The sequence below is a fragment of the Clarias gariepinus genome, chromosome 24 (genome assembly GCF_024256425.1).
Source record: "Clarias gariepinus isolate MV-2021 ecotype Netherlands chromosome 24, CGAR_prim_01v2, whole genome shotgun sequence".
Lineage (NCBI taxonomy): Eukaryota > Metazoa > Chordata > Actinopteri > Siluriformes > Clariidae > Clarias > Clarias gariepinus.
Genome location: NC_071123.1, coordinates 19,675,156 through 19,693,410, shown reverse-complemented (window position 1 = coordinate 19,693,410; position 18,255 = coordinate 19,675,156). Strand labels below are relative to the sequence as shown.

At 38.5% G+C, this 18,255-nt stretch overlaps 1 protein-coding gene across 1 annotated transcript; it reads left to right on the top strand.

The window, feature by feature from the left end:
• The first annotated feature begins 3,746 nt into the window (after positions 1–3,746).
• On the top strand, positions 3,747–6,429 carry LOC128512059 (GTPase IMAP family member 7-like). The gene is made up of 2 exons (XM_053485187.1): positions 3,747–3,776; positions 4,184–6,429. Exons 1-2 carry the CDS (start codon positions 3,755–3,757, stop codon positions 5,500–5,502), a joined length of 1,341 nt encoding a protein of 446 aa, XP_053341162.1. The 5' UTR covers positions 3,747–3,754; the 3' UTR covers positions 5,503–6,429.
• The last annotated feature ends 11,826 nt before the right edge of the window (positions 6,430–18,255 follow it).

Sequence of the window (18,255 nt, the reverse complement as noted above, 5' to 3'; positions counted from 1 at the left end):
GATTTGAGTTTGACATCCTGCTCTAAAGCTGGCGTTCTCACCCAGTGGGGCGTGGCTGTTGTACTGTTACATTAGAATATCAGAGTGCCGATGGACACATCATCAGATAGAGACAAATGTTTTGACACACACTAGCTAATGTTTGGACACAGTTACAAAATGGAGAACTTTTTGAAATAAAACTATAATGTGGAAGATAAACCTGTGCTAGTGAATGCTCCAAGACATGTGCTGTAATGTATTCAGTGATGTTAAATACATTGATTGTGTATTTATAGTGGCAGGCAGTGTGTTGAATGTTCTGAAATCATGTCAAATGAAGCTAAAAAAACCATCAAAGCTCAGAGACACTTAAACACAAAGCACCCAAGATGTGTTGGGAAGCCAAAAGAACATTTTATAATGAAAAGGGTCGTGTTTCTGGCACAACAGAAGGTCATCACAATATTAACAGTGCAGTCAGAAGCGTTGTTGAAAGATAGTTATTTGGTTTCTGCTCATATAGATGGAGCTTGTTTTGTATAACGGTTAAGATTTGTGCAGGGAGTTAATGGGGAACCCACTGCAAACACAATTCAGTCCATACCACTGTCTACTGACACCATGAGCAGAAGAATTGTTCTCATGAGTAATGACATTGAATGTCAACTTGTGGAAAGAATAAAGACACGCCTATAATTTGCCATACAGCGAGACAAGTTCATTAACGTTAGCAACGCTGCTTTATTGTTAGTTTTTGTTAGATTCCACATGGACAGTAATTTGCAGGTAGATTTGTTTTTTTTTTTTTTTTGCAAAGAGCTTTACACAAGAACAGTGGCTTACAGATAATGTTATGAGTTACGTTGATGATTTCTTCACTAAAATAGGGCTTGATTGGAAATACTGTAATGGTGTTTGCACAGACAATAAGCTAAGATGATGATAGGAATACATCGTGGTGTTGTAAAACAGATCCAAAAAAGAACCTCTGACACCAAGTGGACACACAGTCTCTTACTGTACATAGGGAAAGTCTAGCTATAAAGCAGATGTCATCAGAACTGCATGAAGTCATGAACGTGTCTTTGGAAATGGTGAACTATATCTATAAAATGCACTGAACTCAGTGTGTTGTGCAGCTCTGTGTGAAAGACTAGATGCAGATCATCTGCAGTTCTTGTACCACTGAAATGTATATATATAAATATAATGGCTTTCAAGAGGACGTGAACTTAATCACCTTTTAGAATTAAGAGAAGTTATTCTTTGCAACAGAAGAGTCAAGGAGGGACGATTTGTCATGTTTTCATTCCTAAGTAAAAGTCTGGAAGCCTCACCTCATGTCAACATATCCAGTATAACCCAGCATTAGACTCTGTTGTCACAAAAGTTTGCAGTTTTACTTCTCAGTGGACAAAGAATTGTTTGGTTTTTGGACCCTTTATCTGTGGATTCTGGTTCAGAAGACATGATTCTGTCCACTGTGTTGGAAGATGAACTGATGGATGAATCAGCAGACAGCAGGCTGAAGCTTCAGTTCAAACAGGTTGACCTTGATTCATTCTGAATACAACCTGACAGTCAGTGTCCATCCATGTCAAAATGGACAATCACATTTCTGTTCCCTTTTACAACCACCTGTTTATATCAGTCAGAGTTTCCACTGTGACTGTCAGAGAATCAAAAGCACAAAACAAACTGAATACAACATTGAGTGCTACTCTGCATGCCAGCCTCTCACCCGTCCCACCTAGGCTTGATCTCCTTATTTCCAAGCAAGTCCAGGTGTCTCACTAGTGGGAAATGGAATATTTATTTTAGTCGTTACAGCTGACGGTGGCAAAACACATTACAGTCTAATTTATTATTTATTTTCATGTTATGCTTTTTCTTTATTTTGGGCCTTAAAATTCAAAAGGTTGAGAAAGTTAAAATTAAAGCTTTTGAACATTTAGCCAGTTTTAAACTGACCTACATTTGGGTATATAAAATGTGATGATATTATAATAAGTAAGAGTGTGAAGTACCTCCCTGGTTTTACTATAATAAAATCAATCAGTCAATGTTTTTAATTAATTAAATTGCTCACTTTAGTTTTTCTAATAAATAATTACATATTGTAAATTTGGCTTTAGTCATAACAAGCTGTACTTCTGTAAATGATGACTGATTATGATCACATTAATCATTCAGTTCACTCTCTTGCTTAATATTTTAAAGACCCGAAGGAAGCATTAAAATCTCTGGAACATAAAGACCAACAGCTGGAGGATTATAAAAGACAAATAGAGAATAAAGATACAGAACTGAGAAACAGAGAGAAAATCATCGAGGAGAAAGACGCACAACTCAAAGATACAAATACAACACTAGAGAAGACGAGTAAAGAGCTAGAGGAGAGAGACAGAGCTCTACATGAGAGAGATCAACAACTGAAACTGAAAGACACACAGATACAGGAGACACAAATACAAGTGGAGGAAAAGGACAACAGACTTGTGGAGAAGGAGAAAGAATTAAATGAGAAAAATGGAGAGCTGAAGATTCTAAAAGAACGTTTAGAGACTAATGAGAAGACTCTTTCTGAGAGAGACGCAGTGTTAATGGAAACTAATAATAAACTTCAACATGCTACTGAACAAGTTAAAGAGAAAATCTCACAACTGGAGAATATGAACAAACTGCTGAGTGAGAAAGAAACACAGCTAAAGAACACAGATAAAGAGCTGGAAACCAGTAAAAACAAACTGGAGACACTGGGACAGGAGCTGCAGGATGAGAAGAGACAACTACAGGAGATGATGATCGTACTGGAGCAACAGAAAACTGAGTTAACAGAAAAAAACAAAGAGCTTAGAGGGAGAGAGAGACTTCTAACTGAGAGAGAGACACAGCTAATGGAGAGAGACAAACAGCTTCAGGAGAAAGACAAATACCTGACAGAAAATCAAAAAATGCTTCAGATGAAGGACAAGACACTGGAAGAGAAGGACACACTGCTCAGAGAGGTGAAAGAAGAATTAGATAGAACAAATCACATGTTAGAAGAAAATCAGTCTCAGTTGAGAGAGAAAGAAAGACAACTGGAGAGTGTAATAATAGAGCTAGACACCAGTAAAACCAAACTGAAGGAGGGACACAAAGAGCTGCAGGAGAAGGACAGACTTTTAAATGAGAGAACTGATGCACTTAACATGAAGAATAAAACACTGGAAGAGAAGGACACACTGCTCAGAGAGGTGAAAGAAGAACTAGGAAGAACAAAGAGGACATTAGAGGAGAATCAAAAAGAGTTGAAATACAAAGAGAGACAAATGGAGAGTGTGGAGAATGAACTGGAATCCAGTAAAAACAAACTAACTGAACTAGACAAACAGCTTCAGGAGAAAGACAGACTTCTAGAGGAGAAAACAAAGCAGCTGCAGGAACAGACAGATCCAGAATCATCAGCCCCCATCAGGAGAAGAAACAGCAAGGAAGGGTTCCCTCCAAATAGTGAGTAATTTGTTACTTGTATTAATTAAAATAAGTTTAAAAAAAAAACATCAGTACAACTAGTAAATCTACACCTAATAAATCATATGTAAGAACATGAAATATACTGTAATGATACTTAATGATGCAACTCTTCAGCTACTGTAAGGAAGTGTAATTTAAACAGTGAAAGTGATTAATTATAGAAGAATGTCTCTCTCATTCTGACTGGTTCTGATGTTTCCTAGTGAGTGGAGAGACTCAGGACTCAGCAGCACCAATCAGGAGAAGAAACAGTATGGATGGAGATCGTCCTGATTGTAAGTGAATAATGTTAGTTTTTCACTGTGTAACTCAACACTAGTTTAGGGGTAGATGTATATAAAGAGACAGAATAAGCAGATTTAGACACTTAATTAGATTACAGTGAAAAGATCAATATTGTAACTCTAGCATAAAACAGTATTAGTAACTAATAATGAGAAATAGAAGCACATGTTAGCCTTCACCTGCCATGATTGGTCTCTGTCATGTGATAGGGCAAAGATCACTCATGGTGGGGGGGGGGTTTGGTTTCCAATAACACAAACGTTTAATTCTAGTCATACAGTCCATAGCCTTTTCATCATTAATGTTCAGACAGGCCACCACCGTACTCCAGAGAACAATATAATCACCACAATGCAGTAAGTGATTCTGTATTAAATTATTTATTCTTTATCATTAGTAGGTGGAGAATCGTCTAGTCCACATTCTCCAGTGTCGGTTCCTATAGCAGAACTGAGGCTGGTGCTGCTGGGGAGGACGGGGTCTGGGAAGAGTGCAGCAGGAAACACCATCCTGAGCAGAGAGGAGAGGAACCAGGCTGCTACATCTACAGCTACATCTACATCCACCCAGCAGAGTGAGAGCACACAGGGGGAGGTGGCTGGGAGGAAGGTGACTGTGGTGGACACTCCTGACTGGTTCTCTCCTGGACTCTCTCTGGAGAAGCTGAGACATGACGTGGGACTCTGTGTCCATTTGTCTGCTCCAGGACCCCACGCCTTCCTCCTGGTCATACCTGTAAAGCAGTCTACAGCGGAGGAGAGAGGGATGCTGGAGAAAATGGAGGATATTTTTGGAGAGAGATGTTGGAGAAACACCATGATCATATTCAATGTCACTGATGAACTTCAGAAGAAGAACATTGAGGAGTTTATTCAATCAGGAGACCAGGAGGTCCAGAGACTGGTGGAGAAATGTGGGAACAGGTTTCACTGTCTCAACATTAAGCAGAGTGGCGATGGTTCTCAGGTCTCAGAGCTGCTGGAGAAGATAGAGAAAATGGTGGAAGGAAGCAAAGAGAAATTCTACAGCAGTGAGATCTACCTGGAGACAGAATCTCAGATTAGAGCGTTGGAGACTAAGATCCTGAGGGAAAGAGAAGAGAAAAGGAGGAGAGAGGAGATTGAAGTGAAGGAAAAAATAGATAAGGAGGTGCAGGACTCTCTGAGAAAAATGGAAGGAAAAATCCTGGAGCATGAAGGAGACATCAGACAACTAAATGACCGAACAACTGAACTGGAGAGAAAGATGAAAGAAGAGAAAGATAAAGAGAAAAAGAAAGAACTTGAGAGGGAGCTGAAACGAGAGGTAGCGCGAAGGGCAGAAATGGAAGAAAAGGTGAAGAAACTAAAAGAAAAGAGAGAGAGGGAGAGGAGAGAGATGGAGGAGAGACACCAACAGGAGATGGATGAGATCAGGGAGGCGTATGAGGGAGAGGTCAGGATGGACCTCATGAAGATCATCCTGCCTGAACTTCAAAAAAACATTTTGGCCTCTAAAACAAAGATGCAGGAAGAGTTCAGCAGACAGATGGAGGAGAAGAACAGAGAGCTGGAGACTCTTAAACAGAAACTTTCAGACCTCACAGAGACTCACAGTCTGTGTAAAGAGGTTTATGGGAAAACTGTGAGCAGCTCAGAGTCAGAGAGAGCAGCTGTAACAGGAGAAGTGTCAAAGGGAATCTTTCAGACATTGACCGACTATTTTGTCACTGGATAACAGAGTTTGTAAAGCCACAGACACTCAAACAGTCTGAAATAAAGACAGGACTGAACTGGGACAAAAAAAATAATCATCCCTGGCCTTTTTGCTCCAGGCAGCTCAACACTACAATGGAAGTATTGGTCTAGACGGACACCACCCATGTACAGTACATGTCAGAAAATTTGGATAATAAGAAGGAATCTAATAAGAAGATCCCTGTGCCCTGAGAACAGACCCCTCACTGTGCTTCCTGATGTCTTATGTGGTAACACCTTCTATATCCTGTACCCAGACGAATATACATCCACATGGCTCTTGTCTGCTAGAACCCTTTTGTTTAATCAGGAGAATGTAAATGTATTTCCTCTCTCTCATAAGAAATACTATTATGCCTCAATGTGTTTGATGCCTTTTATACAATAGAATTTTGACAAAATAATATGTGAATATAGAAGCACATTATATCTATTTATATTTACAGTTCATGTTGTTGTACATCCTCAAAACACTAGTTGCTTCTATAATTAGTATTATAACATCTAGGAGCACAATCACCAGACTGTTAGGTCATGGGCATACAACCATTTCACTGCATATCATACTGTGTATGACTGTTTATGAGTGTATGTGACAAATAGAATTTGTACTGAATTTGAGTTCAAACTAAGAATAAAGTGTCAGAGAACCTACTGATTCTTACTGTAAGTGCAGATGTGTTGATAGTTTTACAGATGTTTTCTGTCCATTATTTGTTTGTTTGTTTGTTTTGTGTTGGAATGTTTTCATTAAAAATTTAAAAATATATAGTGGTATGATGCTCTGAGCAAATCCATATTTGAAATAACTTGAAGGTATTTTTCCATTACTGATCAACACTGCCATGCTGTAGCCATATATGACTTTCATGTGCTGTGATCTCAATAAAAATAGATATTTTAATTATATTTTGTACAATTTCTTTATAAAATCACCCTTCATTTTTGCATGATCATTGTTTTCAAAACAGTTTTTATCTCTTATAATTAAGTGGTGCTTTTATTGTCCAAATCTAGCTTCTGTTCATTTAAGATTCTTAATTCATGTCACAATTTAGTTTTAGCAGTTTGTGGAAAAATGCCTTTCCTCAGTATGAGAAAACTGTGAGAAGCAGCTTTGAGCCAAAGATAGCAGCTGTAACCGGAGAGGCATCAAAGGGAATTTCTCAGAAATTTAAAGAATTCACTGAATAACAGAGTTCATAAAGCCGCAGACACTCACCCAGTCAGAAACTGAGCGTGCAATCCAGAGACAGTGGACAGAGCTGGACTGGGATAAAAATCCAATTAATTTTTTTTATCTGCACTGCATATAAGTTATGTTGCTTTTCAAACACACACACACACTAGGATAGGCTACCCCTCAATGAGGTTCTGTTATCATGAAGCTCCCTCTCCTCCTGCTCCTCCTCATTCTGCCCTTCACTCCAGCCCTTATCATCGATTACAGTTCACTCCTGCTCTCCTCTATGACTCTAAACCTGCTCTTCTACACCTGTCTGATGATGCTGCACAATGAAGAGGAGGTGACTGCAGCAGTCTCTACAGATGTCTGGAATCTTTGCACATTTGGCTGCAAACTTTTAAGCTTTTTCTCACATAGATTTTACAAATGACCTATTTTTATATGGGCGGAGCTAGGTACTTCATCACTATGGTGTCACGTGATTGGTCTTATGCTGTCAGCAGACAAATCAATGGGTTCCTCAGTGGATCCCAGTTTCTCCGTGATAGGCAAAAAAATCAATTAATAAATGTAATAATAATAATAATAATAATAATTTGTATCAGCCCCAAATTGCATTGGACCACTGGGAAAATGCCCGTTATACCAGAGTCCCTGATGGCCCTGATGGTGGACATCACTGAGAAGAGAGATTAGCATAAGGTTAATTAAGGAGCTAATAAGTTCACAACTTAACTTTTATGTTACAAAAACTCGGCATTAAAATGCCCTAACCAGCATGTATAGTGTAGATTTGTATTTTTATATGATCTGTTCAGTTGGCTGTAAGTGTGTATAATATAATATAAGTTAATTATTTTTGTCACATATACATTACTGCACAGTAAAATCTTTTCCTCACATATCCCAGCGTAACTGGGGTCAGAGTGCAGGGTCAGCCATGATACAGCGCTCCTGGAGCAGACAGGGTTAAGGGCCAAACTCAAGGGCCCAACAATGACAACTTGATGGAGCTGGGACTCGAACCGCTGACCTACCGATCAGTAACTCAGTGCCTTAACCCTCTAAGTTACAGTTACTTGCAGTTTCTTGGCATGCAGGGCAATTAATCAAGTCTTATAAGTGGGACATTTTGTGACATTCTACAAACTGAATGCAAGGTTTTATAATATTGTAAGACATTGTAATCTAATAAGAAGATCCCTGTGCCCTGAGAACAGACCCCTCACTGTGCTTCCTGATGTCTTATGTGGTAACACCTTCTATATCCTGTACCCAGACTAATATACATCCACATGGCTCTTGTCTGCTAGAACCCTTTAGTTTAATAAGGAGAATGTGAATGTATTTCCTCTCTCCTGTCTGTCTCCGGGTCTCTCTATGATTGACATGTTAATGACTGGTTCTTTTGATGTTCGGGACGTAGCACTGTATAAATGTGCTCTATGTGCTGAGAATAAATAGAGGTCTTCAGACATAATGCCTGTGTGTGTGTGTGTGTGTGTCTCCCGGTCGATCTGCCCCAGACTGGTTAGTGTATCAAGGTCCGGCGGACACAACAAGAAATAACTCTTCTTCTCTTAGCTTAAAACTTAGCTCAGACACACTTCTTCATCATTTAAACCCAACACTGAAGAAAATAAATGTATTTCGTCTACCTATCTGTATGTAATATTTTTTTTGATAGCACAAAACAGGTGATGTCACTAATTACTTCAAGTCGATCTGGTTGAAGAGTTAATTGTGCTAATTACAATCAGCTGCTTTAGTTAATTGATGAAACAGATATGTGGCAGAACTTTTACTTTCTGAAGCCTGATTGTCCACATCAGCACAAAATAAGCTAAAACTCAGGAATTCTCGAGTAAATTGTGAACTTATGTGGTAAATTTGTGTAGATGATCTTCAGGAAGTGATCAAGCAGCCATGGACTGAGTGAGTGACACCAGAGTACTGCAGACGTCTTTATCACTTTAGATCCAGCAGGTTTTGAAGAAGAAAGGACTTCATATTAAATACTGATAGGCAGGGGCGTAGATTTAGGGTGGACAGAGGGGATGTGTCCCCACCAATATCCTTGGACCATTGAAATGTCCCCACCAATAATTTAATCCACTTTAAAAAAAAAAGAAAGAAATCGTGCTGTCAACATTAACCTAGACACGCAGAAAGGGATAAATCACGTTCTCTCCTTGAGTCCTCCCGCCCCCAAAACACATATGAACATTTTGATTGGCTGTGCCTTTCCCTGCTATCATGTGAGAGCCTATGGCTGCGTGCAAGAAGGTGTGTTGGGTGACATACATGTGAGGATGGCGGCAGCAAAAAAAGAAGCTGGACATGAGGAGCTTTTTTTTTTTTTTTTTTTTTTAAAGAAAAGTGTAAGTCACTTCAAGTTCGCTAGTGAATCCATCAAAGTAACGACAACAGTTAACGTTAATGCTAGTGGCTTTGATGCACATTCATTATAGCAGGACAGGCTATAGTCTGTGAATACGGATTTAACACTAATAGATCAAATCTAGTACAGAAGTGGCTACTATCATGAGAGGAATGCCAGTGGAGGTGAGGGGTCTATTTGATCAAATTGAAACCTTTGTCAGGCTGCTTTTACTTATCCCGGTGTCATCAGCTGAAGCTGAAAGGAGTTTCAGTACTCTCAGGAGACTAAAAACCTGGCTCAGATCAACAATGCTTGATTGAACAATGCTGCTGTATGCCATGTCCACCAGAACAGTCTGGACAATATTGAGCCAGCAGTTTATTTCTGTTAACGAGAGGCGAAGGCATGTTTTTGGCTCCTTCATATAGGAGCAATAGGCATTGAGCTGTTGTGTGGTACCTATCAGTAGTTCATGTTTAGATGTAATCTACTTTTATATATACTGATGTTTGAGATGTTTCATTTGCACTATGGCTTAATAAAGGATAGTCTTTATTAAACTATCTTTTTGTCAGTTATTAAACATTCCTTTAACATTACACTATTCCTTAATTTAACTTAATGAATTGCATTTCGAGTGGATTAATATCAATCAAATCATTGCCAGTATTAATGTAAAGTGATTTTGCAGCATATTAAAAGGGGGGGGGGGGGGTGGGTGGGCAGGGAATGGGGGGTGGAGTCATAGGTCCCCACCAATGTCCAAAGCAAATCTACGCCCTTGCTGATAGGTGTACAACAACTAAGCCAAAAGTCATTAAACATTAAAGAATGTCATAAACACTGCTTTTCACCTGTCTCAATACTTTTGGTCTCCACTGTATATTCATTATAAAGGTAGATATAACCTTCCCAATGTACTGATGTTTAAACTGCAGAAAATAAATGTATTTCGTCTACCTATCTGTATGTAATATTTTTTTTATTTATTAAATATCTACTCATCAATTCGATTTCTTTACTTAATTTTTTTCCCTTTTAACATTTACAGTATGAGTGTTTAGTGTGAGCTCTTGGAGGAAAAGCTGTTGAAGTTTCTTTCATGAATGTTGTTCTGCTTTATACATGCTCCAATGCTGCCCCCTTGTGGATGATCTAAGTGTAGTCAGCATTACTTCTTCCTTGTTGTTGGAATCCAGTAGGTTACATTACAGTCATCTGTAGGTCTCATTCTCCCTCATCTTCCCGGCCAAGCAAACACAAAATGAACAAACAGCAAACAATGAAGCAGTAAAGGGTCCATGTCAAGATACATTTTTATAAAAAATATTCTAAACTATGTTAATTTTTAAAATGTTGTACGACTGACCTAAGAGGAAGCACAGACATACACAACACATGAATACGGGCAATCTGGATTAGATAGTGTTATTGACGAAGCATCTCATCCAGTGTACTTTCTTGTGTATGTGGCCTTGTCTAAATGCCATAGCGCATGTGAGAATAGTTTGATTTCTTTATGCACACAAAAATGTGTGTTTGAGTGAGAGTAAGAGAGTGTGTGCAACACTGCAGTGATAGAGAGAGCAAAGAATAAAACCCTATGGATTAGCAGGTAACGTAGCACCAGAGAAAGGTGCTACACCCCTGGAGCAGATAGGGTTAAGGGCCTTGCTCAAGTGGTCAGGAGTGGCAGCTTGGCAATGCTGGGGCTCGAACTCTCAATCTTTAAATCAGAAACCCAGTAACCTACAGAGAAGACAAACCTTGCATGTTAATGACATCACCTTATGACAAGTATGATAGACAGCACACAACCTAGATCTTGATTGCATTCACACTTCAAAACTATAAAATCTTAAAATCATGCATGAAATGACGTGCAAAGCTTTTTGGTGTTTTGGTTGGAAATGCATGGTTGAACAATTTGTACACACACACGGTAGTAACATGCACATTTATAGGGAAGCCATTACTTCTTAAGTTTGAAGGTGATTATGAAATATCAGAACTCATTACCATTCATTTCATAATCTGTTTAACAAGTAGACTGCATCACTATGACTTACACAAGGGGATTCCAAATCCAGTCCTGAAAGGCCAAGGACCAGCACAGTTTGTAATTCACCAACACCTAAACACACCCAGTGAACCTACTAATTACTGTAACAGATTAGTTAAATCAGCTGTGTTTGAGAAGAAGAATCACCAAACTGTGTTGGACACTGGCCCTCCACCTTTAAATTATCATGTGACTTTTACCTACCAATGATAATCTCACTTATTACTTTGAGGTTGTATTTATTTTCAAGTTCCCACTTTATAACAATTGCAGCAACACATTATATAACTTTAAACCTTAATCTTCTTAGTAAAGTTTATGAATCAATGATGTAATTACAGTAAAAGACATAAGATCATTACAGATCTACTCAGAGTTTCTTCATGTGTAAGATGAAGCCTATAAACCTGCCACATGCCATGTACAAAGCATACATGCGCTGACTGAAGAATATTAAATATAACGTTATTAAATTATATTAAATAGTAACACATTTTTGGAACAGAAAGTGGAAATTATTATTTGATTCTATTACTATAAATACTGTTTGTATCACACTGAGATTATACTAGTTAGTTTTAATCTAAAATATGTGGGACTAGTACAGTGTCAAACTAACCTCTAATGTTCATGTTTATTCATTCCTTAATCTCAACAACAATAATTAATACAACACTAAGTGTAAATGATCAGGATGAAGCTGGATTTCAGCAATTAAAATCCTGCAAGTTCTGGTGTTGCCATTGACACAAAGATGGCCTGAGTGAACAGCAGATGATATTCCACCCTGTAGCCAACATTAACATCTACTTAGTAATTTGTTCTGATCTTGTCACAAAAAAAAACCAGGCATGTTTTTTATAATTAGCTAATTGTATGGAAGGTATTGTTGTCATAGGTTTTATTCATAGGCAGCACTGGGTTATCATATTTGGAGAGGCTAAAAGTCCCCAAAATGTATATTCATGTGTAATCATCTCTGTTACATATAGCATCAGGTTTAATTGTAATAAAATTGAATCCGGTTACACAGAGAACTGTAGTTCTCTAATTATAACAGCACATGCATGAAAATTGTGCAATATAGTTTATTTGTGTCTTCAACAAAACTATATGTTGTCTGACAAAAAACACACACACTAAAACCAAAAATATAAACTAGGCATTTGCAGTTATTATTGGAATACACTGTATTAGTTGGTAAGTTGATACAACCTGTTCTGTTAAAAATTTTTGGAACCATTGCATTGAAAAAAAAAAAAAAAAAAAAACTCTTTTCACTACATGGTTCTTTTCTCATTAATGTGTTTCCTGTAAGAGTATTACAGAGCATTAAGAGTATACTTATTAGATTTCTCACTATTGCTCATTCATTTGTCTCTGCCACCACTGATGTTTACAGACTTTATTCCTAAATTCTCAATCAGAACAAAAGGGAGACAAGAAGAACAGGTAGAAAACAAAGTGCAGAAAGAGGAAAACACCCAGTGTGATTTTTTTGTGTTTTGTTTTTGCATAAGACCTCAACAATTTTGCTAGAATTTACAAAATCCTGTTTCTCTTGCTCAGTTGGCCATAACCTGTGGTTTATTATCGTTTTGCTACTGATGCTATAAATTTCTTAGCATCTGTAAAATAGTCTTTAACATTAACTGTATTTCTAAAAATAGTGTCAAAAAAAAAAAAAAAAACATTTGTCATCCAGTGTGTAGAGCTGTTGATCTTCCCCAAACGTTATCTGAAATCTGATGCATCAGGAAAAAAAAAGGTCTCCTTGTAATTCTTCATCTGACATCTCTTCATCTTGCTCAGAGTGTAAACTTACTGATTCTCCCACACTACCTGCCCCACCATGCTGTCTAATCCCCCACAGTATCTGAACCCCACTGTATCTAACCCCTCCTGACTGTTCTGAACTGTGATCTCTCCGGCCCTCTCCACCTCCACACATTCCCCTAAATATGTTTCCCCTCATGTTTCCTGTCATTTGATTTCTCACACTGTCTGCTTGTGCATCACCTGTCTGTTCATCAGTATTCATTACACTATTCTCTGCAGTGAGCTGCTCATCATCCTGCCCCTCTGCAGTATCTGTCTGCTCCATCCTGTCCCTCTGCCCTGACCCCGCTACACCCGGCTTCCTCCCTGGCCTGCGCTCTATGCGGGCAGCTGAACTTTTTGTGCCCGATGTCCCCGCATTCACAGCAGCTCGTGCTCCCGGTGAACTCAAACTCGTCTTTGAGATAAACGTTTTCTAACGCATTTTTAGTTAATAAAATAATAATACAATAGTACATAATTTGACCATTAATTTTGTGACATTATAGGGGAAGCTGAGCTTCCCTTGCAGTCTTAAAGAAATCGCCACTGCTGAGCATATATTGGGTCATTTTTGTAAAACAAAAACCCAACAAACAAAGGAAAGAACAATAAGACAAACAACATATAAAACTACGTATAAAGACAATATTTTCAGTGACCAGTAGCACCAGTCTCACAGAGACCCAAGAGGCTTATAAACAGTTTGACAGCAAAATCAGACATTTGTCTGATCAACTCTTACAAAATGTATCATTTACAGGCTGTTAGAAAATATTCTTTGCATTATCTGTTATTGAGTCACAAAAGTGTTAAAAAGCTATTCATCATTCAAAGTTATTCATATCAGTGTAAACTTAGTATAATTTTGAAAGTGCTATAACTCCACCTGGCACAGTTTCATTCCAGTGGAACAATCTGATTACATGTGCAGTGCCATGAAAAAGTATTTGCCCCTTCCTGATTTTTTTCTTTGCATATTTGTTACACTTGTATGGGTGTAGTTTCACCTAAACAATTTATGAGGAAAAGACAAATTGGCCATTTTGTTTGTGAGATATCATGAACATTTCGCAGGGGGTATCATCTTGATGCAGTGTAAGATATACCACTCATCAGTGTAAGATATACCACTCATCAGTGTAAGATACACCACTCTACCAGATCTACCAGAGCCGAGTAAAAAGAAATTGAACAGGTAAGCTGGAATAAAATCAGTAGCAGCAGTAACTCGTGCTAGTAATTATTATGGTAGTCAATATTAATTCAAAATAATGTTTCTCACACTTATTTAGAATTAATATTGACTAATATTACATCACTCACTCACCTGGACGCAAGGAAAGGGAATTATGTAAAAATGCTCTTCATCGACTACAGCTCTGCATTTAATACCATAATTCCCTCCACACTCACCACCAAGCTTGAGCACCTGGGACTCAGCTCATCTATGTGCCAGTGGATCTCCAACTTTCTAACTGGCAGACCACAGGCAGTAAGTATGGGCGGTCATGTCTCAGCCTCCCTCACTCTCAGCACTGGAGCCCCCCAGGGCTGTCTTCTGAGCCCCCTGCTGTACTCTTTGTACACCCACGACTGCGTGGCGACTACCAACTCCACCGCCGTCATCAAGTTTGCTGACGACACTGTCGTTATGGGCCTGATCACCAACAACGATGAGTCGGCCTACCTAGAAGAGATAGGAAATCTGGAGAAATGGTGCCAGAGGAACAATCTCCTCCTGAACGTCAGCAAGACAAAGGAACTGATTGTGGACTTTTGTACAAAGCAGGAGAGGAACTACCAGACCCCAGTCATCAACAGGAGCCCAGTGAAGAGAGTGGACAGCTTTCGATACCTCGGTGTTCACATCATGCAGGACCTGTCATGGTCCTGTCACATCAACACCGTGGTGAAAAAGGCCCGGCAGCGTCTCTACTACCTCAGACGCTTGAGAGACTTTAGACTGCCCTCCAAGGTGCTAAGGAATTTCTACTCCTGCACCATAGAGAGCGTCCTGATGGAAAACATCACAACCTGGTTCGGTAACAGCACCATGCAGGACAGACGAGCTCTACAGAGGGTGGTGCGTTCAGCTGAACTAATCATCCGCACCGAGCTCCCTGACCTGCACTTGATCTACAGCAAGCGGTGCTGGACTAAGGCCAGGAAGATGGTGAAGGACCTCAGCCATCCCAACAATGGACTGTTCTCTCTGTTGCGGTCTGGGAAGCGATTCCGCTCCCTGAAGACCAATACAGAGAGATTGAGGAGGAGCTTCTTCCCGCAGGCCATAAAGTCTCTCAACCACAACACAATACAGCACTAATATAATCTCTTTTACATCCAACAGTGGGCTTTCATGGACACTATGGACTCATTCATGCACAATTTTTGCACTATATACTTATACTTTCATTATGGACCACTGCACAAATCACTTTAATAATAAGACACTTTAAGAAGCCAGTCACTTTATGCATATTTGCACACCTCAGCCATTTTTTACATTACTTATGGACAAATTTCTAATTTCTTCTTTCATATTTCTATATTATATATATTTTGTTCTTACTTGTACAGTATATTTTTATTCTTATTTTATTTTAGGTAGCACAGTATATTTTTACTTTTACTAGTTAATTTAATTTTTCTGCAATATTTCTTTTACTGCAATATGTCTTTATTTTTACTTGTACAGTATATTTTACCAGTTAACTTTATTTTCTACCGTATTACCTTTTATTTATATTCATTCTTATGTTTAAGTTTTTATTTTAAGGTCACTGGTAGTCGAAAAAGCATTTCACTGAATATCGTACTGTGTATGACTGTGTACGTGACAAATAAAATTTGAATTTGAATTTGACTACCATAATAATTAAAATAAGTAACTAGTTTACTAGCGTGAGCTTATGCTGCTACTGATTTTATTTTAGCTTACCTGTTCAGTTTTATTGCCATTCTTTTTAAAATATGTCTTTATAGTTTTTTATGTTGTTTGTCTTGATATCCTTTCCTTAATTTCTTTGTTTCCAATATACAGTATTTTCAGTGATACGTCAAATAATATGTTTAAATAGCATTGATTTCTGTATTGTGTTATATTTTTATACTAGTAACTGCCATTAAAAATTTATCTCTACATTAATGAGCCAGTGGATTATGATGTGGGCTGCTGTGGGACAGGAAGTCCAGGGCCACTCTTTGGTCCCAGTCCGCCCCTGCACCAACTCCCACACACACACACACACACACACACACAGTAAGCCGCACTCCCACTGGCAGAGACATGAAGGAGCTGCAGATGCGGAGTTTACCATCAGACAAAACTCAGCGAATACTAACAAACTGTTAACACTTAATAAACATATGGTTAAGATTATTTTTTATTCCTCATTAATTAATAATGTAATTCAAAAACATAATTATGCCAAAATTAACAGCAGAATGCATATAATTCATGAGTAACTAGTGTCTCAGCCCCTAACACCCCCCTCCAGTCCTCACTATAATGGACTATTCCATGAGCGCGACTACAGGAATGATTCAGGTGATCAGAAGGGGCGGAGTTAGCTGAGTAGAGGGGCGGGGTTAGCTGTTCAAAAGGGGTGGGGTTTTATCTCAGGTGTCTCAGCGGCTGCAATGTGAAAGTAAAAGAATTTTTAGACTCAAACAGAACAGGTTTAACTGCGCCATAAGACTTCCGGGTTTAGCAAACTAAATCTGTAGATACGTGAGAAAAAGTTTAAACACTGTAATGAGGTAAATAGTGAAGATGAGCCTCTGTGAAATGTGGACAGATTTCAGCTAAAGCAGCAGATATGTTTATATGAGGAACAGAAAAGGTAAGAGGAGTTAGCATCATGCTAAAGTACATGTTAGTCACCAACGACTCAATAACCTGTTAAACTAATCCTCCAAATACACCGTGGAATTGTGCTTTCTAACAGTGTGTTTGTGTGAGTTAAGTTGTTTAAAAGGATGACTCTCTCTTTCTGTGTGTGTTTAGGATTTTATTAGTTTGAACCGACAGAAAGAGATAAAGATGACGACTGCAAACAGTAAGTTACATTTACAGAGATAAATTTATGTGTACTATTAACTGGGGATTAAACTAACTGTGTGTGTGTGTGTGTGTGTGTGTGTGTGTGTGTGTGTGTGTGTGTGTGTGTGTGTGTTTCCTACACAGATGAGTTTAAACTCATTGGTTCCAGTGATAGAGATCGTTATAATCACTCTGCTGTGACTCTCTCGTGTCGTCTGTCTCCTGAAATCAGTGCTGTTAACATGGAGATCCGGTGGTTTAAGGAGACAGACTGTGTTTGTGTCTATAAGAACAGACAGGTGACAGAGGGGAGACGTTACGAGGGCAGAGTGAGTCTGTTCACTCAGGAGCTGGAGAGAGGAAACGTCTCCTTACAGCTGAGAGACTGTACACTGTCAGATTATGGACTTTACCTGTGTCAGGTCACTGATGGAGACAAAACAGAGGAGATTACAGTAGGAGTGTGGGGTAAGTGTTTATGAATAAACTCTACATCATCATCTGTGCTTCTTATCACAGTACATGAAACACACACTCAGTATTCAGTATGAGGTTCAGTATACAGGGTGCTAATGTGGAGTGGAGTTTATTTTAGTTCAATAAACAGTGAGTGTGTTTTTCACTCTGATACACACCTGCACAAGGGCCTAAAAGCAGCAGCTTGTACAAATACTAATTAAATAGTGAAGGATAAGTGAATCACATGTTACTTTTCCAGCTAATCAGGGATTCGTTCAATATAACTTTACATCAGAGACATTTTTACATCAGAGACGAAATTTAATTACACACTAAATGTGGCCTTTAGATTGTTAGTTATTTGATATTTAATAGAACAGATAATAAATATAGTGCTGAGAAACCAAACACACACATTGAGGTTAAAGTGAGACATACAATGGACTACTGACTAACCTCAACTAACCTCAACTATAAAGAGTAACTATTAAAAAATGTAAAAATGTTAATTGGTCTGGATAAGGGTGTCTGCCAAATGCCATAAATGTAAATGTCTGATGTTTGAGATGTTTAGAGTAAGAATATCTGACTAGTGGTTAATAACAGGTGTATAACAGTCCAGAGAACACACATTAGTTAGTAAGGTATCTGACTTGGCACACACTAATGCACTGTGTACACACTTCTCCACTTCTATACGGCTGTAAATTAATAACAGAGACTAATAACAGGAGTTACAGCTTTTAGTGTTGGACTTGTGTTTTACACAAATCAGTC